Genomic DNA, 26,684 nt, shown 5'->3' with positions numbered 1-26,684 from the left:
AACTAGAGATATCACAAGTCACAGTGTACTGGTTGTATTTTCCACTTGGGGGCAGGGGTCAGCATGCTTCTAACAAAGCTGTGCCAATCTTCAAGATGCAATGTCTCAATTTAGAGATGCATAATCATTAAAATGGTGTTTCTCTATAGAAAGGATTGTCCCCTAGTTATCGTACAATGTCTGGAATAAGAACTACAACACTATTTAAATCTCTGCCTTAATACTAATGAAATATAAGGCTCATTTGCTAGTTGACTATATGGATGTGTGTGCACGTGCATGTGTATGCTGCACACATTGCGCACTCATCTTGTGTTTGCACATGTAAAGGCCAGAGGTTGATTTCAGGTATCTTGCTTCATTGCTCTCTCTGAACTTGGAAACTTCCATTTTGGCTAGACTAGCTGGCCAGTAAGCAGCTGGGAATCTGCCTGTCTCTGCCACCACACTTAGTTCTTTTGTGGAAGTAGGGATACAAACCCAGGAACCCATGCTTGCATGGCAAATGCTGAGCCATTCCCTTACTCCAGGAGTAAAGATTCTGAAATTCATACACAAAATGCAGAAGTTGATAAAATAAAATGTCAGAGATCTTTCCCATATATGTACTTGTGTGCTACAACACATAGGTAGACCTGTGCTCTCAAATGTGAGGGTGAGGAGCACCTGGGGTATTTACCATGACACTTCATCTTCTAAATGTGATAACGCAAGTGACATATGTAACTACTGTGCTGTTGTATAAAGATGACATCAACACAGCAAAGGAGAGAACTGGGAAGGATGTATGAAACAGCTGTATTGGTTACGCAGGAAGGGTGCGTCTCTGTGGTCTCTCGGAACTCGAGTAGCATCCCCGTGAGGGTATGTCGAAGCACAAGGCTCATGGGGTGAAGGAGAAGGCCAGAGTTTGGGAGGAGGAGCTCCATAGGTATAACGCTACACATGAAAGAAAGCTCCAAAAATTTTCATAAATTTTGACTGAATATCAAACCACCACTATCTAAAGACCCCATAAGATTAAGATCACAAAATGATAAAGACTGGCAGGAGTATACTTCACTGGCACAGTACTTAACTAACATACACAGAGGCCAGGATTCATGGCCCAGCAACACACCCCCACACATGCACATATATATACACATGAGTGCGCCTCATATACACACACCTGAAATTTCAATACTTTCAGCGTTCCCACAGGACTGGGAATGCTTCTGATTGACAAGCCTTGGCAGAGAGACTCTATGGACTACATTGGACATTTACCATTAATGATGGAGCAAGTATTCACATATGCAAATAAGGACGAACTGTGAAGACAGTCTCAGATTTATGAATGTGTGTGCTCCTTCGCTCGATTCCTATGTTGACATCTAACCCCCAAAGCTAAAGGCTCAGAGACTTATGAAGGGAATATGTACCCCTAAATTAAAGACCCCAAAGAACTCCCTAATTCACTGTGTCATGTGATGACATTTAGGAATCAATTTCCAGTATTTTGTTATAATATCCCAAATTGCAACAAAACAGTCCCCTATGTAAGAGAAAGCACATACAACAAATTGTGTACAGGGAGCATCCATAGAAGAAGTTGATTTCATGCCAGGAAACTGGGATGTGGTCGGGGTTGGGGGGTAATGGGTGACTGGGGACAGAATTTCCTTGGAGGTGATTTAAAAAATTCTAAAATTTAGAGTGCCAATATGGCACAGCCCCATGAATCTATTAAAAATTACTGAATTGTATACTTTTCAATGTGAATACAGTGTGTGAACTGCATCCCTAACAAGCTTCTAATTAAAAGAAAGAAAAACATTTTTACATGACAGTAAAACAAAGCTATTTTCACACAAATGAGAATACAGACGATTGAACCATTGCAGGCCTTCACTACAAAAGACACAGGAATTTCTGCTGAAGAAATCCTCTATTCGAACTTGGATCTCTGTAACAAACTAGCACTTAGGATGTAACCGTGAAAGCAAACATGGAAGACCCCTGCATGGTGCTGTCTGCGTGTCTTTGCAGCAAAAGTGACTGCTTCCCTGTGTGTCCAGTGTTTTGGCTTCTGTGAGCAACACCATGCAAGGGGTTCTATTACACATCCTGCAGGTCACAAGGGCGTACATACGCTTATGTGAAGACCTATGGGCCACTGGCTGGACATCCCCAGGAGCAAGGCAAATAATAAAGTGAACTAAGTTTATAATCCATGTAGAAACAAAATATATGTCCACCACAACACAGAGACAGCAGGGAGGAAGTAGAGGGAAACACATATAACACAGTCTTACTACATCACGCTAACTAAAGCCAGCTGGCTACGCTAGTACCTCATGAGACCCTCAAGAGCTCTTTTGAATGGTCTTTGAAACTTTCTTTGTATGAGTATTTTGTCTGATTCCATTTCTGAGCGCCATGTGCATGCATTGCCCATGGTGGCCAGAAGAGACCACCTGGTCCCCTGGGACTGGAGTTACAGAGAGTTGTTAGCTGCCTTGCAGGTGCTGAGAACTGAACTTCAAATTTCTAGAAGAGCAGCTAGTACGCTTCTCTCCAGCACCCTTAGATCTTTTTTATTTTTAATCCACAAAATACATGGTGTTGCTTTCCTTCTTTTATTCTGAAGGAATACTTAAGTTTCCAATAAGGCAGAAAATAGTTTAAAGGAAAAATAAAAAATTTCATAGGGAATTCAGAAGAAAAACAACAAACTGTCAGGAGACAGCTTTTAATGGAGTAAGAAATCGAGAGGTGGTTGTCCTCAGAGGGAGGGAAAATGCTTTCAAGAGGACATTCAAGTTAAAACCCCTTGGAAAGTTACCATTTTTTATTCAACTCAATCTATTTTGAATGAGTAAGGTTTGGCAAAGTGTTTCTAAGGCACTGGAGTTGGACACTCTGACTTCTGTAGGCTTACACATTTTCTTTTACTTATGATCAAGCAGGCCAATAAATCTGTTTATTATAGTGCCAACTATGAAAAAAATATCCTGTCCACAGAAAAATGGCTCAATGGAAGTGAGCTAAGGGGATGACAGTCTGCTTTTCCTCTACTTCCTAAGTGTCCAGTTTTCCTTCCTTTGCATTTCCTACTTGCAGTTAGCCTGGGGAGACTGATGCCCTACTGCTCCTTCTGCCCGTGTCCTCTCTGCTTCCTTCCCCAACCCTCTCACTTCCTCTGTCTCCTTTTTCCTCTACCCACTTTCTTCTCTGACACTAAATTGAATGCAAAGGAAAAAGCAAACACACACACACACACACACACACACACACACACACACACACACACACACACGTGTGAACAAGGAGGATATCAGTAACCAAAGTCAAACTTCTAACCGAAGCTCTAGCTCGCAGGGAGTTTAAAATCTAACTAATTGACTGGCCCTAAACATATGCGAACATTCAAAGAACAAATGGTTTGGACATGAAAAGGAAACAGCAAAGAAGATAGATAGAGGAGGAGGAAGAAAGGAAGGAAGGAAAGAAGGAAGGAAGGGTGGGTAGACAGATGGATGACAGGAAGACAGGTGTCTTTTCATCATGACAACTACAGCAAATTATCTACACAATGCCAAAATGAGCCTATATCTTCCGCCAGGTAGAAGAAAAGGAGGGGCAGTTTTAAATGGGCAAACTATTTGAGTAGACACTTTAACAGAAAAGCTGCACAAACAACAGTTGAGCACAAAGAAAATTCGCAGCATACCCACAAGGGCAGGCAAAGGCCGGAAGGAGCATCCCCTTCCCATCAAGCTCAGCGGCTGACATGGAAAGGAATGACCATATTGAATGCTCATGGTGAGAATTTGAAAATACTCCTTCCACTTTAGAAAGCAGCTGGGCAGTTTTATTCTCCTTTCCAGTTTCCTTTTTGTTTTGTTTTGGGTAAGGGGCTCTACAGCCTAGCTTTTCCTTGAACTCACAGCAATCCTTCTGCTTTGGCTTCCAAATGCTGAAATCAGAGGCAAGTCGCCACCCCTGAATTTGAATTGGCAATTTTTTATAATGTGAAACCTATACCTAATATAGACTTCAGTTATCCCACTCGTATGTATGTGAACACATGGACGCTTATGTCAAAGCACAAGCGGCCCTGGACCTTTATTTATAACAGCTCCAAATTAGAAACAACTCAAATGCCATCAACAAATGGCTGACTCATGAGCTGCATAGGATGTGGACAGTACAGCACCAGGAGACAAGACAAAGAAGCAAATTGTCTAAAGCACACAACAACACAGAGGGGTGAAGGCTGCCTTGCCTAACAGCTGCTCTGTGCTGTTCAGCAAGGGGCTGGCCACCTGTCTGCAGCCACCTGTCCAGGAGAACATGGGAAGCACTCAGGGACACATTGAGGACCTCTGAAGGGTGTCTCTTCTGGTTCTTGATCCAGGTGCTGGTTCCTTAGCTGAGTGGACGTGAGAATGAACACAGAATTCTGTGCTTATGGCTTGGGCATTTTGCTGTATTTGCCTAGATTTCAAGCTAGACATGACATAATCAAGGATGGAGGAGGGAGAAAGGAGAAAGTTAAGAAGTAGAGACAGAAAGGCAGCCACTCAGATGGAGACTTTGAGTGGGGAGGACAGCAATGCCTTCCTTCCTGCTCTCAGTATCTTTAGAGTCAAATATTCTTATCAGTTTCTTTCTTGGTTTTGCAAGCCAATTCCTGAGAACAGAGTCATTTTTTCTTTTTATTTAAATAATTTATTCAGATTATATCTCAATTGTTATCCCCTCACTTGTAACTTCCTGTCCCCCCCCTCCCTCTTTTACCCTGTTCCCCTCCCCTAGGCCTGTCACCAAGGGGGACCTCCTCCCTGACCATATGATGACAACTTCTTGGTCGCCTGCTTACCCTTCCTCTGAGTGCCACCGGGCCTCCCCACCAAGTGGAAGTGGTCAATAGGGGGCACCATAGTTCTTGTCAGAGTCAGTCCCTACTCTCCACACAGCTGTGGAGAATGTGCTGTCCATTGGCTACATCTGAATAGGGGGTCTAGTTTTACTGCATGCATGGTTCTTGGTTGGTACAGTAGTTTGAGCAGACCCCATAAGCAGCATGTTGATTGTGTTGTTACTCAAAACACCTTTCCATACTTCTTCCCTTGCCTGTGAGTGGCATTCCCAATGTCCTGCAGCCTTGATAGGTGCAATTTGAGGCTCCTGTCGCCAGCAAAGCCATTTTCCCATGTCCATCCTGTGTTGCTCCAAAAGCCAGGTTATTCAATGTGATGCCAAGGCTGCCTCATACTATGTTTCCAGTTCGAAGCCTTTCCCTCACATGACAGGACCTATCACACTTATCTCTCTTTGAAAATGCAGATCATCTAGTAAATTCAAGCTCAGGTGCTAACTCTTTGGATCTTTCAGGATCTTTGATAGTTTAACACTGTGTGTGATACAGTCTGTTTACTCCCTCCACCTGACTCTCTTATCGCCCTCTCTTTACTATCAACCCTCACGCCTCCCCTCTACCTTCCCTTTCTTACATCACGGCATTTGTTTTTGTTTTATGACACATTTTAACCAAGACCTTTAGTGTGACCAAAGGATTGAGACTATCCATTGCCATTTAGGTCATCTTAACCATCACTCCATCAGTTCACCCTCCTTTATCAGAACCTCCAGAGCAAACAGAATGCCCCTCCTGTCACCTAGGCCATCCTGCTGAGCATGTCCACTGTCAGGATGCTCAGGTCTTCTTTTTAATGTATTTTTTGAGAATGTCATGCATGAGTATTGAAATTACATGATTTCTCTTCTCCCTCTAACTCCTCCCTTCCCCCCCTCCACTCTTCTCAAAATCATGAAATGATGAAGAAGAAGAAGAAGAAGAAGGAGGAGGAGGAGGAGGAGGAGGAGGAGGAGGAGGAGGAGGAGGAGGAGGAGGAGGAGAAGGAGAAGGAGAAGGAGAAGGAGAAGGAGAAGAAGAAGACAACTTGCTAGGTTAATTTAGTGCTGCTCTTAGGTATAAATGCTTAGGGCTCTATCAGGGGGCTCATCCTTGAAGAAGACTGATTTCCCCCTCTCTCAGCAGCCACTAACTGCCTGTGCTCTTCACAGAGGTGTGGGCCCATGTGAGAATCCCTCCCATCCACCACGGTGCAGGAAGTGGTAGTGTTGTTTCTCGGGTCTTGCTTAGGTCACCATATTGCTGAGGTTTCCTGAGTGCAGCCTCCCTGCCATATACAGAACATTCTATCTCACAGCTTCATTTGTGTCCCAAGACAGTGTGGGAGCCTTGCATTTATCAATGTCAGGTCACAATTTGATTGAAAAGTATTATGACAGATAAGCAAGCAACTGAAGGGATGGGGGAAAAGAATAGACAGAAGAGGAAGGGGGCGGGTAGGAAAAAGCCATTCCTGCTGACTCAGGGAAAGAACGTGTAGATGTTATCTTTCTCCAGAAGACCATGCATGACATCATGGTGCACTTGCTTTCCTGGGCCATCTCTACTTAGTTTTTAGAAGTACCTGGGTATCATTTAGAAACACACCTGCAGAGAGATTTAAATCTGAACTCCAGCACCCACCCACCTCGGCAGTCCCTTGCCCCACCTCTCCTGGCTCTCTCCCTTACCTCCACCTCCCACAGGGCTTTGGAACTGGTGGCCGATGTGGCTGACTGTCGGCCTGTTGTCCTCAGAAAGACATGCTGCTTCTTCCTGTGCTCATCGCAGGTGAGAAACTTCTCTTGCTCGGCGTGGAAGAGCCTCACCACATCACCCTGTACGTTAACATGAGATGGGAGTAAGGAGGAAACACATTGAAAAACAAAACCAACCTGCTACTCTGAGGAAAGCAAAGTGCCAAAAAGCATCAAGCTTACTCCTTTTAAGATGTCGTCTTTGTTATCACTCCACTTCATGAAAAGGACGATTTTCCAGCTTGTATTACAGTTGACAGAGTTGACCTAGAAAGCAAATCAAAGCAAATTTTCCACATAGCTCCTAGAATAACTATGTCATACAGTCCCAAAGTTCCTCACTGTAGCCAGGAAGGCCAGCTGGGTTTCAGCACAAACATCTCGTTATATATAGTTCAGGGAGCCATAACGCCCCCTCATGTTCATGTGCCTGAATGCATGGTCCCCGGCTGGTGGAGATGTTTTGGCAGAATATGGAACCTTTAAGAGGAGGGGTCTAGCTGCAGGAAGTTGGCGGCCTGGAGGCTTACAGCCTGGCCTGGCTTCTGGTCCTCTCTCTGCTTCCTATTCTAGGCACAGCCTCCCTCTGCTCAAGCCCCCTTCTTCTAGCGCTGTGTCCTCCCAGCCAGGCCTGTGAACCACAATAAACCTTACGCTGCTGCTTGTTTTCAGCAGCTTTGCCGAGGCAATGAGAAAAGGAACTGATACATGCTGAACAAAGAGCCTGAAAAATGATCTGGGGAGTGAGAAAGCTTAGGTAGCAAACGGTTCGTTTGTACCCTTCACTGCACATGCTCCAAATCTGACGTCAGCGCTGGTTTCCTCCTACCCCCTTTGGAATGCTATGTCCCTTTCCTCCAAGTCTCTGATTCAATAGCCTCAAGTATAAAGGCTAAATTAAATCAATACTTACAAAATAGAGTGAGATACCAGGGCAAGAAATGAGTCCAGCACCGACATTTGAAGATGTTAATGTCATCACTAACAGCAGGAGCCCGTATTTGTACAATCACTATTTCCAGATGCAGAGCTATGGCATTTTAACAGCATTTCACTAAACCCTCAGCAGCACCTGAAGAAACTCTACCCTCCTTTCAGACTGATCTACAGAGACATTGAGTAATCCATCCACTGTTCCAGAGCTCGGGGACACAGACTGAGATCTGAATTCGCATCTTTCTCAATCTAGAGCTCATGCCCTCTCCATGAGACAGACATTCTATGACAAGAGAGTTAGGATTCTGTGTCTGTAACTGCCCAGTGAAAGGCTTAGCAGATGTATAGCTGAAAACAGGATACCTTATCAGGGCTGTGTATGATCTGTAATGTCACTTCCTGAGACTTAACAGTAAGACACCATCCTTAGGGAGTCAAATTGAAGAAATGTGCCCCTACAGCTAGGGGGAAAATGGTGAAAGGAGCCTTTTCAGGCTTAACAAATTAGAGACTGATTCTTCAGAGATGCAAAGTTTATCAAATTCATCACCCATGCACAGACCTATGAAACCTCATGATGCCCAAATGTGGGCATTGGGTTCTTCCCCTGCAAAATGGGCAGTATCCGGAGTTCATGCTAAAGTCACATGCCATGCATGCATGTGAGCACCCACGCGCGCGCGAGGGCACACACACACACACACATCCGCAAGGCCTGCTTCTGTGGCAAAACACTCATCCTTATACTGAGGTCTACTTTTTCAAATTACCTTACCTCATTGCAGCCTGGGTTATCCACCAGTTGATGGCTGCTGGCATGTAGAGGCTGGCCAGCATTGACAGGGTTCAAGACCACCTTGTCGCCTATGACCACCTGGAAAGGAAGGAGCAAAACAGTTTTTCACGGGACAGATTGGGACTGTCCAGGCACTGCTGCATGGTTCCAGGGGGCCCGTCATAGCACATATAAGCTTGACCCGTGCAGGCATGGCTTGTGTTCTGAAAAAAAGCTGAGGCTAAAGTTCAGTGCACAACTGTAGCTGGTCATACTTTGATACCTGGCAAGCTGGTCCAGAGCACTAAGAAAAAGGTTTTTGGTATTCAGTTGAGATACTTGTATATATAAGCTCAATACAGTTCTGGGGAGCGCTGGATACTATTTTGTTTCTACAGCATTGATCTTTAGAATTGTGAATATAACAGAAAGACATCTACTTTCTAATATTTGCCTAATATTCTATTATATATTAGAATCTAATCTAATAGATAAATTGTCCTTTATATATATATGTCATTAGATGGCTTTTACATTTTTAAGGTTTATTTCTGTTTTGTGTGTATGTGTGGGTGCCCACCTTGTCTACATGTGTACCACATGCATTCTGTTCTGACAGAGGCCAGAAGAGGGCTTCAGATTCCCTGCAACTGCTGTTAGAGGCAATTCCAGGCCCCCGAGCCATCTCTCCAGCCCCTCGCAACAGACACCTAAATCTAATGGTGTATAACTGAAACAAATGCCTCTGCCCAGAAATGCATACCTACACTATGTGTAAGTATGATACTTTATATTGTAATCCACTATCTAAGCTGACGCCCTCAAAACACTGCAGTATGAGTGGGTCAACCTCTATAGTATGAGAGAAACTATTTTTAAAAGGCTATTATCCATATTACACTCTCAACTAAATCATAGATTAACAGATAAAATGATAGAAAAGATTTACTGAAAACAATACTTGAAACCAACTATCTTGTGTGTGTGTGTGTGTGTGTGTGTGTGTGCGCGCGCGCACGCATCTGTGTGTGAATGTGCCTGCAGATGTGCATGTGGCGGCCAGAGAAGAATGTACAACAACCTGCATCATTCTCTACCTCATGCCCCTGAGACAGGTTCTCTCAAGGGACCTCAGGTCTGCTCAGTGAGTCTGGCTAGCTAGTGAGTGCCCAGGATTTGCCTGTTCTACTCTCCCAATGCTGGGGTTAGAGGCACACACAGCCAAGCCTGGCTTTTATGTGGATACTGGGGATTTGAACTCAGATCCTCAAGCTTGCACACCAGACCACCTCCTCAGCCCTGCATTTGCTTTTTATGGTGGAAATAGAAGTAAAAGAAATAGATGTCTGCATCCAATAAGGTAAAACCTGCACATTTTGAGAATGATCTACTTGGGATGAATACATGACTAAGTTTTTCTATAACTTGGAATAAATCTGAGTTCATTAAAAAGGACCAATCCCTGTGGATCAATATTCACTGTATACCTGCAGTGAGAGACCAGTTTGCTATTGTTATATAATATACATACAAAAACACAAAAATATTTAAACTGACCACAGCCTATAAACTTAAATGACATTAGGAAGAAAGAAAGAAAAAAAGAAAGAAAGAAAGAAAGAAAGAAAGAAAGAAAGAAAGAAAGAAAGAAAGAGGCAAAACCTAGCTTTAAGTAAAGGGAAGGTAAGTATTTCCAGAACACTTCATGCCAATTTCTTTATAGCCTTTTTTTTTAAAGCATCTATTTTAGAACCTTAACAAGGTCAAGTACATAGCTGATAATATTTAAGCATATTCACCATTAAGTATGTGCCCACGTAATGACTGACTAATTTAACTAACAAATATCAGAAGTGTTCTCAGTTGCCTTCAAAAGGGATGCCTGTGGCTTTGTATTGTCTGGCCTCCCAGGACAGGGGCCTACTGCAGCTGCAGGCCAAGATGGGGACACAGGAAGCGCCACCAACACACATCCACTCCCACCCCCTACTAAGGCTGCTTCTTTTCCACTTTCCACCCTTCAGCATTGCCAAAATAGCTGCACATTTTCTGTTGCACTCATGGAAATGGAACGGCAAAGGATCCTGGACCAGAATATTAATTCAGGATGGCTGTCTTCATGGTAAAATTACTGAGGTAATAGAATTTTTTCAGAGCCCCAATAGGAAAAACATAGCGAGTGTATTTAGGGCACACGTCTCCCCCCATTTCCTTGTTTCCCAAACACTAGTTTCCATAGTGATTTGATCTCTTCATATGCCAGTGGCTTCTGGTCTCCTGGTTGAGCTTTGAGCACAGTGGCCGCTGGAAGCTTCGCAGGCCCGAAGGAAGCGACACTCACACTGTCTCCGATTGAGCGCAGCTTGTAGAATGGCTGGATGTAGAACCAGGACCCTTCATTTCCAGCCTCATCCAAGGTCACTCTCATGGCATTCTTCTCTAGCAGGGCTGGAAGCCTCTTATTCACAGTTAGGTATTTATTGCTTTTCAGATGCAGGAGCTAAAAATCAACCAAGAGAAAACGACGTGAGTTCTCTGCCCTAGCTCTCTCCGTCATGTAAAATCCCTCCCACCACTGAGCTGCTTAAGAAGCAGGAGAAACACAAAGTGCCCATCGCAGGAAACAACAAAAGGAACAATGAAGGGAGGCAGAGCCAAGGGCAGGAGAGAAGGAAAAATTGTTTGCTTTTTTTTTTTTTTTTTTTAATTTTAACCAATATGGCCTTGGGCAAAATAGACACTGCGAAAGCCAATTTTTCTACCATCTGAAAGCTGCTAGAGAGGTGTGGATAGGGGACTAAGGAACTGTAGTCTAACAAGACACTGATACCAGTGGGGAATGAAGGAAGGTAATTTTGTCAACAGGCAACAGTCGGATTTAAAGGGCAACTCCATCAGGGGACTGTCATTCCTTCTGAAGAACAGGGTGACCCAGGACACCCACTGTCAACATTCCAAGTACTTTATGCTTCACTTTAGTATGATGATTACAAGAAGCATGGAAGGAGGGAAAAGATCCAGACGGGAAAGAGCTTGTCTAATAATCTGGACCAGTAAGCATTGTTAGGGTTTCCCATGTTGATGAATAAAAGAGAAAGCAGGAACACAGGATGTCTCTGTCCCAACAGAGGGAAGGCCAGCTTGGGACTCCACTGCAGCTGCCACATCTCCTGTTTACATGATAACATGAGAGCGCCCTTAAGAGGCCCACAGATCTCCTGACAGGGCTGTTGGGGGTGGAGGAATAACATGTATATTCTGTAAATTGTGGATGGCCTATGGCCAGGATAAACAGAAGACAATAATGTCCTTGCAGACTCTTGATGCTCCCTTGGTGAATGGCCTCTGATCCTCCACACACTGCCTCACCATCCTACAGGTGAGTTCCAAGGCCTGAGACCAGAAATAAAACTGAGATCACTTAAAACCATCCTAGAAGCAGACACCATCACTACTGGCTTGGCATGTCTTTCCTGAAACCTCACAGGACTGGAATGTATTGACTGTCAGTATCCCTATGTACTTCCTAAATCCTCAGTTCCACCCTTCTCCAGTCTAACCAAAAGAGTGTCATGTACTCGGAGTCTTGATAACAGGATGGAGCTTCAGAAGGACGGGTGGGATTGGTAATCTACTCCTCCAATAGCTTTCGAGAGCTGTTAATAAGGCCTAACCTAACCCATGTAATCAAAGAGCAATAGCCAGGAATGCTGGCCCACACACCTATAATCCTAACATTCAGGAGGCCAAAGCAGGAAGAAGGCCCAATGCCAGCCTGGGCAAGTCTGGGCAGCTTAGCAAGACTCCAGGTTAACTTTTGTACTCCTTATTTAAAAAAAAAAAAAAAACACACAGAAATTTGTTCTTACTAATTTTTTTTTTTTATTTTTTTATTTAGGGTTAGCACCGTTTTATACCCAATAGCAATAAAAATAGAAAGAAATTCCTTCATAATTAGTAGTGTACACGGTTAGCAGAACCATCTGGGAAAGAGTTGTGGAAGTCTTGTTTGGACTCTGTTATCTCCATAGCAGGCTCAAGGATACAGAAGATAATGGGTGAACCAAACAACCATAAAACATGGCAACTGTGAAATACTTTTGATTAATAAAAAATTCATTAAAAAGGATACACATGGTTAAGGCTTTGTGAAGGTTAGCCAGGCATGTGCCCGTAACCCCAATGCTTGGAGAGTGGAGGTAGAGGTTCAAGAGAGGAGGGTGAGTTACATGGTGAGCACGAGGCTAATCTGGGCTGCATGAAACCTTATACACACATACACACATACACACATACATACATACATACATACATACACACACACACACACACACACACACACACACACACACACACACACACACGTACACGTGTCTGTGTGTGCACAAAACGGTTTTTATCATCTCTGGCAAACAGCTCTTAAACATCAGCAAAAATGTACAGGGCATCCACGTTTCACCAGATACAAAGACCTCCCAAGTGTTGTAAGTTAGGCAAAACCATAACAAGCAGCTTCCTCTTCAGGCTTAAAGTTTCCCATCTAAACCATCTGTGCACAGGTGATCATCAATGGGCGGAGAAAGGAAATGCTTACGCCATGACAGGACCTAATAAGATGACCAAGTTAGGTTGTTTTCAATAAGGTAGCTGCCACCACTGGAGCCCTGTTGCCAAGGGAATGGTAAGCCCACATCACGAGTTTACATCCTCAGTTTCTTTCTTTGTCGTGCTTCAGCACTGGAAGAGAAGAGCCAGCTGCTCCTACCTGGATCACGTTGCCATACTGGATCACAGTTCCCAGCAGTTTTCTGTTTTCTGTCTCATTCTGCTTCTTTTCCAGGTCTGCAGCATGCTGTAACATTGACAAGGAAGACTGGTCACAAGAGCACAAGGCTTCTATTCCTCTGCAGCAGCACAGAACCACAAAACAAGCTGACCCCTAGGCATAGCCAGAGGCACTAAGAAATGAGTCAGGCAGCTTATGCACTAGGTCTCAGCTTAAGGGCCATCGGGACTTCATTAAAGTGGGCTTTTTCTTCAGGGAAGTCATGGGCATTGGCATATGAAAAACTAGTCAAGAGCATGTTTATATATTTGAACAAAAGAGTAAGGCCAGAAAGGGTTTTGCATTCCTCTTGTGATTTGCAACTGTCCTTTAAGGCTTTGGAATAAAATAAAACTGAATTGAAAAGCTGGTTTAGGGCAGCACGTGGTTTTTGGGAACTAGTTTATTATGAAATTTCTGTGAGCTTGAGTCCTTATTTGTAAAACCAGGATAAAAATGGTTCCCACACCTCATATAAATCACCTAGTATAGTGGCTACTTGCTCTACCATATGTGGCCTGTTATTCATTACTGCCAAAAATCCATCATCATTTATTTAATTTTCATGTGATTCCTTAAAAGGAAGATGATTACCCCATTTTAAACAAGAAACAGTAAAAATTTAAAGTTTTTGTCCACGTCACACAGCTAATTGGATGTTTAGTACAATAGGCTTGGGTGAAATATTTTCTCTATTGAATATAACAACTCTTGCTTAATTTTGGCTTCAATTTTTATCATTCATTTATGAAAGTGACAGAGCTAATTCTCAAATATGCATTTGGTTTAAATTCCAAATTTGTACAGTTGCAAATAAGGCTAGGGATATTACCAGAGCAGTCTGGCATGCTCGGAAAGGTGGTAAAGCCAACAGAAGGTACTAGAAGAGTCTGTTGGGGCCAACATCATAAACATCCCTCTCTCATTCTTTTGTCCAAGGAGCATTTAAAGGAGCTATTATATCACAATATGGCTATGGGGAACTACTAACAGCTTGGACAATAAGCAGGCTTTCCTGGAGCCCATCCTTAAAATAGGTTGAAGAAACATGACAGGAAAGACATGTCATAGAGAAGCTGATGGAAGGTAACATCCCAGTTTACCAACAATAAGACTTCCGAAGCGTTGGTTTGCCATGTTCGCTCCCTAGAGTTTCTCCCCTTCTCTTCAGGCAAAACACTACCAGATCCCAACAGGTTCCCTTTCATGGGTAACATACTTTCATTCACAGGGCCTTTGGAGATTTAGTGTTAGAGTCCCTACATAGAAGCGTTATCATTCAGCCAGGTCACTGTATGTTAGCAAAGCTCATTTGGTTTTCTTAGCACAAAAGGAAACACACAAGCATTAGGAAACTACCATAATTATTACAAAAGATATATGAAAGGAAGATCTCTTTCTCTGTCTGCAGCTACCTCTTCCGTACCATATCTGCCTGTGTGCTGCCATGCTTTCTGTCATGACGCTATCTGACTAAACTTCTGAACTGTAAGTAGCCCCAATTGAATATTTTCATTTATAAGAGATGCTATAGTCATGATGTCTCTTCACAGACTAAGATTCCACATGAGTAAGACAACATTTTTTTTTTTTTTTTTTTTGAGACAAGGTTTCTTTGTGTAGCCCTGACTCCCTTTGTAGACCAGGCTGGCCTGGAACTCACAGAGATCTGCCTGCTTCTGCCTCCCCAAGTGCTGGGATTCCAGGTGTATGCCACAGTACCTGGCTCTAAGACAATAATTTAGTCATTATTATTAGGGACAAGATTCTAAACCTAAGAAATGCCTTGAAGATTTTAAAACAAGAATTAGGTGGCTGGGCCAAAATCTTAAGCATTCCTTCAAGTTTTGGGTTTTCTCTAGCTCTACCTGTCATGCATATGACTTAGACAGGTGAGATTTGGGGGAAACTGCAGGAAGCAATCCGAATTTACAAACACAGTGATGTGCAGGAAGATAATGACCTGCCTATCATGGGACTCTAAAGAGGGGAGCCCTGTGCATGCCAGCTCTGACAAAGAAGGATAAGCCATCTGGCCATTTCTCTCCATCTCTTTTGAATTAGATCCCAGTCTTCTACTCTCTCTAATACAAAGATAAAGCCACAGAATTCCAGTCATATCCGGAGATAATGCCGTGCAGACAGTCTAGCAGCAGCCTATCCATGATGACCTCGATACAGGTGTTCAGTCTCACGCCTGTCCTAACCTTGTTCTCCCAATTTCAACCCTGTATTTCACGTACTCTAAAGCTCTCTATAATCCCCACAGGTAGATTTCCAGACAAAGCACTGGCTGGATTAATTTGGAGTGAGAGTTTATACTTTATACAGAGTGATCTCTTCTTTCTACTAAGCTTTTCTCAGCTAATACTGAGTGGAAACTCAAGAGGGAAAATGTCATAGGGAGAAAAATCAATGGATTCTGAAAAATAAAATAACATTTCCCAAAAAAAGCAAATACAGCTTCTCTATGCCCTAAACATCACACAGAAAAGTCCTTGAGTGGCACTTCCTGTACTCAAATGATTTTAAGATGGAAAATTCTCATGAATCTTTTCTTATTCCCAAGAAATTCCAAAGCCTCAGTTAAGACCTAAGAGCCTAAAAATATTAAGTTTCCTTGCTGGATAGTATTATGTCAACTTGACATACAAACTAGAGTTAACTGAAAGAAGGGAACCTGGGTTTAAAAAAAGACTCCATAAGATCCAGTTGTATTGTTTAAAAAAAGTAAGAAAGAAAGAAAAGAAAAGAAAAGAAAAGAAAAGGAAAAAAAAAGAAAATCCCAACCATTTGATTTTACCAATAAATACTCAGGAGCCAGATACTGAGGTGAAACCCTAATAGCTCGGAGAGGTGGAAAAAGCACCCAGGTGGTCTTCCTACTCAGCTGATGTCCCAGAAGGAAAGTGTCTTTCTACTCAGTTCATATATCAGAAGGAAAAAGACAAAAGCCATTTCTTCTCCATGCTAACTTAGTATCCTCTCAACGTCCCTCCTTTCTGTTTTATCCCGTCAGATGGTTTCTTGCTCTACCTCTTGACCTAGGATTGACTTTATTTAACTCTTGGATTAAAGGTGTGTGCTACGGCTGAGCCTCATCACAAAGACTTGTTTACAGTAAAAAGTAAACTCTTGAGCTAAAGGTATGTGTTAGGACTGCGCCATACCAACGAAGAAACAGATTTTACAGTTCACAATCCCAGAGTTCACAATGAGATCGAATATCCTGCAACACAGCTGTAAGACATTTTCTTAATTAGTAATTGATGTGGGAGGGCCCAGATCATTGAGGGTGGTTCCATCCCTGGGCTGGTGGTCCTGGGTTCTATAAGAAAGCAGGCTTAGAAAGCCAGTGTGAACAAATCAATAAGCAGCAACCCTCCATGGCCTCTGTGTCACCTCTTGCCTCCAGGTTCTTGCCCTGAGTTCCTTTGGTGGTGAACAGCAATGCAGAAGTGTGACTCAAATAAACATTCTCCTCCCCAAGTTGCTGTTGTCGCGATGTTTCATCACCACAATAGAAACCCTAACTAAGACAGTTCCTACCTATGCTGAGTGGGCACAAATTAGTGTCAGACTGATCATCCAAAAGGTACTATTACATAGCAGAAACTAATTCCAAAGCAGTGGGTCTGAAGAGCGAGGGCAGTTGTCTAAAATAAAAAGAAGATGAACAGAAAGTAGATAGAGAATAGAACCTAAGACTTATCTTAAAGACACTCTGGGAGATCACAGTTAAACATTTATGAAACCCTGAATTAGAACGCTTTCATATCTGTTAGCAATCACTGATGACTATGCATGCCTATGAGTACTGAGCAAACACAGAAAGCAATAACTTGTGGCCATTCTATGAGCTCACTTCTAAAACTCGTATCATATACAGAGAAAAGTCTCCAATTCACCCTTTAGTAATAGCATGAATATAAAGTATGTTTGTTCAGTGCAGGGACTGGAGATGGCTCAGTTGGGAAAGTGCTTGCCAGACAGCATGAGGACCTGAGTGTTCACTCCCCAGGACCTACATAAGAAGCCAGGCTGGACAGCACAGGCTTGTAACCCCATTGCTGGACATAGGGAAGGTAGACAGAGATCCCTGGAATTCTCTGGTCAACCAAGACCCTGTCACAAATAAACAAAAAGCAACGAGAGTTCTGGCTTCTGAAAATCAACATTCAAGGATGACTTGTAGCCTTTACACACACACACACACACACACACACACACACACACACACACACGCACGCACTAACATACCTGAACACATCCACACACAGAGAATAGATAAAATTCATTCAAATTCATGCACTGATCCTTATATAACTTCCCTTACAAGACAAAACTTGGCTTATAGACAAAAAAGTTTCAATCATGTCTTTTACATTCAATAGGCAACATAATATGTAGGTAGCAAAACCCAGACTGTCCCTGGGACCATAGACTAAGGCTGCCCACTTCCTTGAAAACAATGAGATCATGGTTTGTTAAACCCTTCATATATGTCTGTGAACACACTGTAACACAGCGAACTGATACAAGCTTTCCAAGAATAATGTGTGGGTGTGGAGGGGGGAACTTCTCTCAATGGATGTAACTTTACTCGGTAATTTTATTTCTAGCAGTTTGTCTTTCTTAGATAAACTCACAAACGTGCAAAGTCCCACCATTTTTTAAATGGTAAAAAATTAAATTAAATTAAATTAAATTAAAAAGTTATCAGGATCTTGAGTAAGTCTCCCTATCTCCCCTCCCAACAAGGAGTGGTTATCTACACTGTCAGTACTGTCATACAGTGGAGCCACCAAGTAGCCATTAAAAGTGGAAAGAAAATCTTCTATTTACTCCCAACAAACATCATTGAGATGGGAGAAAATAGCATATCTCCACCAACAGTTTAGAATCTCCCTGTCGGGGTAGCAGAGCAATGAAGACCAAGGTTAGTCTTCATGAAATCAAGTCCAGGATCCCGGTAGTTAGTGGCCTTTTCTTTTCCTGTTTGTATTTACTTTGGAATTCTTTTCCTATAGCTCATTTGTGTGATTTCTGGCACTACATCTTTGTTGGGTCTCTGTAGCAAGTAGCTTGGATATTTTTAAAAGCCATGAAATTTGTTATGTTTTCTTTAAAGATCTTGCCAAATGAAATACCTACTATTCATTTCCCTTACGCTGTGGGTCAGAAACTGTTTTTCATTTCTAAGGACAAAATACTCCAGCTCACAGTTTCTGGCCAACTGACATTACCATGTGCCCTAAAGAAGATCAAGGTCAACCCTCATGTAGCCACCTGTTATTTTATTTCAGAAATAAAGCAAGCATTATTAAATTGGTATAGAAGGGGCAGAAGAAGAGTGGGGAAAGGTTATTAAGGTGAGGTCAATGAGCTCTCAATGACGTAAGAGCACACTAAATTAAAGGTCCAGAAAAAACAGCTACTCATATCCCAGGCTTTAAAAAACAATAACAACCTGTCACTCGTCTGCTTCACTTAGGTCAAATAGCTTAATGAGATCCTCATTCTCAAATTTCAAACGGTGTGGGCACCCATTTCAAGGTCATGGGAAAACTGCTCTCCAGAAACATTAGTTAGAGCCTTTATAACTAATGTTGTGATGTGAAGGTGAGACTGCTGGGAAGTCAGGACCTAAAGAGTGAAAATCCAGCTTCTGTTGGAGAAGGGAGCACACAGGAAGCAGCCACTAGGTGGCATGCTCCTTCAGAGGGCTGGGCACAGTGCTTACCCCTGTCAAAAGGATGTTGACTGGTCTAGACAACAAATTCCTTAAATGGCCTCAATTAAAAATAACCTGACCTCTGCCTCCTGGGTGCTGCCCCGTAATTGACCAAAATAAAAATGAAAACCCACTAGAGACCAGCCCCCAAAGGCAAGGGGAGGCACTGACCAAAATAACCACCTTTCAATGACTGCACCCAAACAGGCAGATGTTGGGACGAGGGGAAGAAACTCCAACTAAGCAAGAAAGTATGACCCACACAAAGTCAAGGCCAGACCATCACTCAAGACTGCAAAGCCATGCAAGCCATCTCACATTAGGGCAAAGAACTGGTTTCTCTTCTGCAAACAGCACAAGGAACATAATATAAACCCCCACATCTTTCTCTGTCTTTTATATCTTAGTCTCTCTGTCTCTGTGTCTGTCTGTCTGTCTGTCTGTCTGTCTGTCTGTCTCTCTCTCTCTCTCTCTCTCTCTCTCTCTCTCTCTCTCTCTCTCTCTCTCACACACATACATACACACACACACACACACAAGAATAGACTTTTTAAAAAAGGCAAATAGCTACAGAGGAAAAGTGAAATGCGTATGATTGTGTATGTGTAGAGATATGAATATATATTTACATATAGAACCTTATTAATGAAACATTATATTAGTTTGTTAAACATTTTATCATTCCTAGGGAATAAATTCTTAGTAAACTACTTTTACTATAAAAGCAATGTAATGAAAAACATTTTCATACATCATAATATTTTTTCTTCTTCAATGTGTCTATGGAATGATTGTTCTTTATTTACAATAAACTTTATACAGTAATAATAGTTATGAAACAATCAAGAAAACCATATATAAGAGTTACAATCAAAATGCTTAGCTTGGGCTGGAAAGATGGCTCAGTGCCTGCTCTTCTGGAGGTCCTGAATTCAATTCCCAGCAACCACATGGTGGCTCACAACCATCTATAGTGTGATCTGATGCCCTCTTCTGCAGATAAAAACACTCATATACAATAAATAATAAATAAATAAATCTTTTTTAAAATGCTTAGCTCATTTGTATTCAGCAACCTTGAAGAAAGTACTATCTATTATACCTAGGTGAGTCTAAAGTTTTATACCTAAGTCATTCTCTATCATGTCTTGTATTTATCAACTTAATAAACATCTTTCTAGACCTTTTTTAAAAAGGCAAAAATGGCCTATTTTATTCATCTAGTTGGAGGATGGAGCATCGAAAGGAAGTACTGATGGAAAAAAGGCATAGATCACAGGTTGCAGACACTGAACACTCACATCTGGCTCTAACCCAGCCATTCTGAGGTGCTGTGGAACACATGCTGTAAGCCTTAACTGAATTGGCTGCCAGCATAGTTAAAGCGCAAAGGACTACACACAGAAGCATAGATTTCTATCTTTGCCATGTGCAACTCCCAGCCCACCTTCCCACACAGCACCACAGGGAGGTGGCACTGCTCCCCCTCCAGACCTGCACATGCAGGAACCCCATGAGCAACACAGCTCTTCATGACTCCTTTATTCCTGTTGGCTTCCTGTTGGTCGAGAGGACTAGGAATCTGAACCCCTGTGGTAAAAAGCACAGGAGAAGAAAGAGTTTGAGATGTACTGCTAAGACCTCACTGAATGTCGTGATCCTCATATCAGAGATACAAAAGCAAGACAACTAAAGACACCTAGGGCTTCCACAAAGGTAACGCCCAGGCATCTGCACCAATAGTGCCCTCTTAGGAGCAAGAACAGAGGGCCTTCCCCAGCCCCTCAATGAGAAGCCCATGTTCCTGTCACAGGCTGGGGGAAGGGGGTCTACTTCTGATTAGTGCAATGATTCGAAGAGGAGGAGTGGAGCTAGTGACATTCAGTGCACAGGAATCAGGAAGGCCAGTGCCCAGGAAATGCCTGGCTCAGGTCTGTGCAACAAGCTGCCATTGCATTCCATGCAATCTTACGGCTGTCAGGGCATTCACCTAGATAAAAAGGTGCCTGTAATTTTCAGAATGCAGGACCCTGCTCCACTTCAATTGTGTGTGCTTCATTAGTACCATCAGCAATGTGTTTCTGCAGAAGTGCAGGTACTGCTGAAGGAGGCCTGGACTGTGCTGCCTGTTCCTCCTAGCAGTACTCACAGCTGCTGGTCATCTTGAAAAGCCTCCTCACGGGCATCCTACTTCCCACATTACAAGCATCCACCTCCCTGTATCCATCAGGTCCTGCAAGCCCGAGCCCACTGTCCCTGCTCATTAACCTAAGTGTGTAACTTTTAACATAACTTATCGCTTTCCCTTTATTTCTCCTTCGCAATCTATTTTTAAAAACTGTTTATCTAGGAAGCCATTGGGCCTTTGTTAAACCCTACAGTATTTTCTATGCAGGGGTAGTGATGGGCCTGTGGACACTAAGTCCAAATGTTGTGATTACTGTAACTGTGACATAATTCTTTCAGTCTTTAACACAATCTCTACCTTCCAGGTCTTTGTTCCTGTTCTTTCCCCTGCTCTGTAATTCTTGGAGATGCCTCACATGAGGTTTACAGGTTACCTCCCGCTTCCTCCAGGAAGCTTTCCCTGATCCCTGTGCCACACACCTCTTACACAGGAAAGGGGAGGAGTTTGCTCGGCATTGCCTCTTCATTAATGCTAAGGCAGGACTACCTCTTTAGTCTTTACTTGCTAGGGTGTTTCCACATGGCTAAGGCTCTGGCAATTCTGTCTCTAGTATCTGGTAAAGTGCTCAGTCAGCTAGGGTTTCTCACGGGCCTCCTCTCCTCCAGACACCATGAGAGAAGCTGGTAACAGGCTTGACAAGAGAGACGATGCCCCTGACCTTGTACAGCTGCCATTTTAATGAGTGACAAATAATTAAGGAACTTATTAAACATAATTGCAGTCTATATTCAGCACTGAGAAAGACATAAACAGGAAGCGGAGGTGGAGAAAACCAGGCTGCATTTCTATGAGTGTGTAGGGAACATTCTGCTAAGATGACAGTGAAGCTGGGAGGAAGAATACAAAGATCTTAGCTGAAGAATACCCTGGCGAAGGATGATCTAAAAAGGATGGTCTGTGAGTGTAAAGGTCATGTGACTGGGATAAGAGTGGGCTGGTCAATAAAGTAAAGTGAATAAATCCTACTATGATAAGAGGGCTGTAGAGAAGTTCAGGGCCCGGGCACACACAACCATCCCCATGATGAGAACAGGTCTGGTGCAGTGGGAGTGACTACATGTTTCACACTGGCTCAGTATGAGATGGTGGAAGTTAGGACCCTGAGCAGTGGACCTTGCCTGAACACAGAATCCTCATCAGAGCAGCATATGCTGAGGGGAGGAGCACCTTCTCCTAACTCCAACCTCATCAAATGTAGACACTTAGAACACTGCCACACCTGAGCCACAGCGTGATGGGCTGAGGCTGGAGACTGTGAGGTCCTCCAGGGCCCAGGGCCCATCTTTCAAGCTATAACTAAGCACCAGGAAGCATCATGTTTGTGTGCTTCTCCTGCCTACTTCCTGAGTACCAAGAGAATGTGAATCCTGGCTATAGACACGAGGGACTCAGCAAGAATCAGCGTGATACAAGCACCTGCCCTCATGCAATTTATATTCTAAGAAGATACACAAGTGACGTGGAGGAAAATGAAACAGTGTGCGGAGGTGAGTATTCGGTAATTCAGTTACATTATACTAGATCTACAGCAAGGTCCCCCTTCTGCACACGGCATAGAGCTTCCACACAGCTTAGCCTCCAGGTGTCAGGCATCAGAAGAATGACATCATAATTTTATAGGATGATCTATAGAAGCTCAGAGACTTGCTGTGGTCACACAGGACATCAGCAGTGCTGTGAGCACTTCTCTTACATATCAAAAAATATGATAAATACAATGGTGATGGTCAAATTTTATTAAAGAACAGACAAAAGATATTAATTGCATGCCTGATGGTATTCATAAGACCTCCATGTACCCCTTAGTATGATTCTCACAACCTCCTTTTAAGGTCGAGACGACCATTGTTTCTATTTTACATGTCCACAGAAGGAACTGTATAATTTGACCATGTTCACAGTCAATGAGTGGTGGAGCCAAGTTTCAATTCTAGCCACCATTTTGCCTCAAGCCACCCCTGGAAAATTGGGGGGGAAATGCCACCTCCCTGCAAACTATCTCAAGATGGCTTTAGTCCATCTTGCCTTAGAATTTTTTTAAGAAAGCCAGGAGATTAGAGAGATGGGTCTTCGGTTAAAAGCACTGGCTGCTCTTGTTGAGGACCTGGGTTAGATTCCCAGCTCACAACCATATGCAAATCTGGTTCCAAGGGATCCGAAGCCCTCTTATGGGCACTGCAGATGCACATCGTGCACAGATACATACATATATAAGAAGAATAGTCATGCAATAATAATAGTAGTAGTAATAATAATAATGGTGATAATGACAACGGATTTTAAAAGGCAGCAGACAGGGTCAGAAGATGACATAACCAGGCCTTTTCGAGCCACCCTCAGGCGTCACCCAGGCGACACTCAGGACACCCCATCACTGGAGTCCCATCTCCATACGTACATGCAATTTGTTGAGCAGCACCGCATCAGTCGTGCTGTTGGCCCCAGGCTTAGCAGCTTTCCAGAACTGTTTCTGTGCAGAGTATCGATTCATAGGGCATAGCTTAAAGAGGCAGTCTAGAAGGGAAAGAAAAGGCAGAAGCCGTTACTGATGATGCACATATACTCAGTCTATGAAAAAAGACTTTCCAGCCTTACTAAGGTTTTCTAATATGCTATATGTAAGTGTTGGAACAAAGCCCTTTTACAAACTTTGGTCTTAAAATTTCACCATCACCACGTGGAGCTACAGGTAAGGAAACTGAGGTTTACAGAAAGGCAAACTGTTGTCTGTTGTCTCAAAGGCAGTTAATGGCAGAGCTCAAACTACATGTCAAAATCTAGGGCTCTTAATCTTTCTCCACAGTTACCACCCTGCATTCACAGTAGATAATTCTAAGGCCAAAGAGTCCCGACTGCATACAATGCACATAAGGATCTTTGGTCTTGTTGATACTTGTTAAATGCAAATCCAATAGCCTATATATCATCTATTTGACAGTACCTCCTAAAGCAAAGGTCTTTCAAGTGTTATCTGCAAGAAGACCCTCTAGGATACAGACAATTCAAAAACAGCAAAATTCAAATTGAGACCAATAAATGTGCCCTTGTCCCTTAGTGATGAGTATATCCCAATTGCTTCCAGTTGGTAATCCTGGGTTTAGGTGATGTTACATATTACATCAGTGTTATGAAGCCTGGACAAGGAGCTCCAAGATTTCTGCAAAGAACTAGGTGCAATGACTGTGGCAGCAGAGCAACCAGGAAAACAAGAGAAAGGCAGACACAACCCTTCTCTTACTCTTCTGGCTAGACACTCCAAAGTACAAAGACCGATCCAGTCAGATCCGAGTCAAAGTCACAAAGAGCATCCCTCAGTGTATGCATGGTGAGCCTTGCCCTAATACAGTGATAATGATCCCAGTGTGAAATGTCCTGACAAATCCACATTGAACATTTAGTCCTAGGAGATGGCACAGTCTTGGGAAGTCATCGACCCTTTGGACAAGGGGCCTACTTGGTGGATGTGACCACTAGGGACACAACTTTTAGGGTTACAGACTCACTCTATGACTTGAGCAAGCACTCTGCTTCCTGTCTGCTGAAGTATAAATGAGCTCCACCATAAGCCACAGCCATCTCTGCCAGGCTGCCATGCCCTCCCTGACTGACGGGTGGGCATTCTTTGTGATCAAAGGACAAAATCAATTCTTTCCCTTTTTAAAGTCTCTGTCAGGCATTCCCTTACACCAACTACAAAAGAAACCAAAGCAAGTCCATGAACTGAGCTGAGGTATAAAACAACTATGTGGCCATTGTGATTAGTTAGATACAACATTACTGTTTCATCTTCATCTTTCTCACTAATATCTACAGTCCTGCTTGTTTTATTATATATATATACATACATATGCTCAGTAATACATGTATGTATAATTTTTTAAATACACATTTATTTTGAGAGGGTTATGCCAAAAAATAAAATCCAAAGGGGTGGAGGCAGGACATAGCTATACAGTAGAATAAGCGCTTAGCTTGAATAGCTACCCAGAATAACAACGGAAGTTCAGAAATAATTTCTTTTGGAAACTAAGTTTTAAAACCAATACCCCTAAAACTTATTTTAACATACAAGGTATTCAAATAGAATGATAGAGAGACTAAGATTAATAAACTTGGAGCAAATGCCCAATTTGGAAATCCTGAGCTTTAAAGTACATCAGAATAGACAAATCAATTATTCTTACCCATTAAGACAGATTCTCTTAGAAGACCTTCTCCAATGAATCCTACATATTATCTTAATCAAATAATTACCTCAAAGTAAGAAAAGTTCATATACTGCCTGCAGAGATCAGGTTAAGGCATGAATGAATATGTATTGCTGACATGGGCATAGCCATGTCAAGGGCCAGTGCCTCAGGCAACGATCAGAGAGACAGAAAAAGCCCACTGTAGCTTCACCCCTCCTGCCCCTTGACGCAACTGCATGCCAGAAGCCCTGCCTCCTCATTTATCTATATGCAATATCCCCACCTCCCAGTTCAGCTGGACCTAAGAAACACGCTGAGCTTCACAGGTGCTGCAGCTTTCCTTCTGAGAGCCCAGACCAACCAATCCCAGGGGGTTTGTCATATCTTTGTTTCCTAGTCACTCTAATCAGGTCAGTCTCTGGAGCCATGCAGCACACAGCTGTGTCCAATTTATAAACCCCAAACCTTCCTATAATTCAGACACCTCTTTCTTCTAGGAATTCAATGGATTCTCTCTGCATATTATATTTGCAAATACTCCATACCATCAAGAAAAACATCTTCATTGTAAAAGCAAACTTTCTCCATGTGACAAGGTCATTAACTCAGTATTTCTATACAGTCACAGACTGTTCACTAGGTAAACACAGCAATGGTGAGATTTGTCTTTACCTAGAATCTGACTCGTCCACTGAAAGTTATTTTCATTACATATGAAAGGCACTGCGCAGGTCTTTAGAGTGCAAAAGACATGGCAGGAAACCAGTTTAACATAAGGCTGCAGCTCTCTGTGTCAATTATAAAAGGGATAAGTCACGGTCATTTACAGAATCAGTGGAAAGTGATGACATCACTGCAAGAAATGGTTTTCCTACTAGCATGATGTATGTAAACTCTCCACCCACCTCCTGAATAGTCACACAACTGGCCAGGATCAAATGTTCTGTCGTCTTTGCAGGACCCAGGTAGCATCAAGACTGAGCCAGGACGACTTCCTTAAATAAACACCCCCACCCCCGGCCCTTTCCCTGGCCTACATATCAGAAACCCTGTACCACACATCCTACATCCTCAGTGACCCACCTACCTCAGCCTCCTGAAAAAAATGGGTTTTACATACCTTCCCACCAAAGCCCAGCTAACCTATCACTTAAATTAAAAAAAAAATAAAATCAGAAACATTTCACCAGAACTGTTTTAATATTTTATCTATTCACTGAAAATTCATACATGTAAATAATGTCTGATCATATTCACTCTTGCCTCCAAGTCCTCTTGGATGCTCCCCAACATCCATATCCCAACTTCATGTCTTTTTAAAAAAGATTTATTTTGTGTGTGTGTGTGTGTGTGTGTGTGTGTGTGTGTGTGTGTGT

General features: G+C 42.7%; 1 protein-coding gene across 1 annotated transcript in view; it reads right to left on the bottom strand.

Annotated features, from left to right (window-relative positions):
- Itpr1 (inositol 1,4,5-trisphosphate receptor type 1) overlaps positions 1-26,684 on the bottom strand; it is a 333,498-nt gene that overhangs the window by 189,809 nt on the left and 117,005 nt on the right. Inside the window, exons 5-10 of the mRNA XM_051155019.1 lie at positions 23,517-23,632; positions 13,137-13,223; positions 10,713-10,871; positions 8,372-8,470; positions 6,844-6,927; positions 6,595-6,741 (exon numbers count right to left, since the gene is read on the bottom strand). Coding sequence (XP_051010976.1) covers positions 6,595-6,741; positions 6,844-6,927; positions 8,372-8,470; positions 10,713-10,871; positions 13,137-13,223; positions 23,517-23,632 — 692 coding nt within the window. The remainder of the gene's footprint in view (positions 1-6,594; positions 6,742-6,843; positions 6,928-8,371; positions 8,471-10,712; positions 10,872-13,136; positions 13,224-23,516; positions 23,633-26,684) is intronic.

This window comes from Acomys russatus, chromosome 13 (assembly GCF_903995435.1).
Source record: "Acomys russatus chromosome 13, mAcoRus1.1, whole genome shotgun sequence".
Taxonomy (NCBI): domain Eukaryota; kingdom Metazoa; phylum Chordata; class Mammalia; order Rodentia; family Muridae; genus Acomys; species Acomys russatus.
Note: the sequence above shows the minus strand (reverse complement) of the source record. Positions and strands in the feature narration are given on the sequence as shown.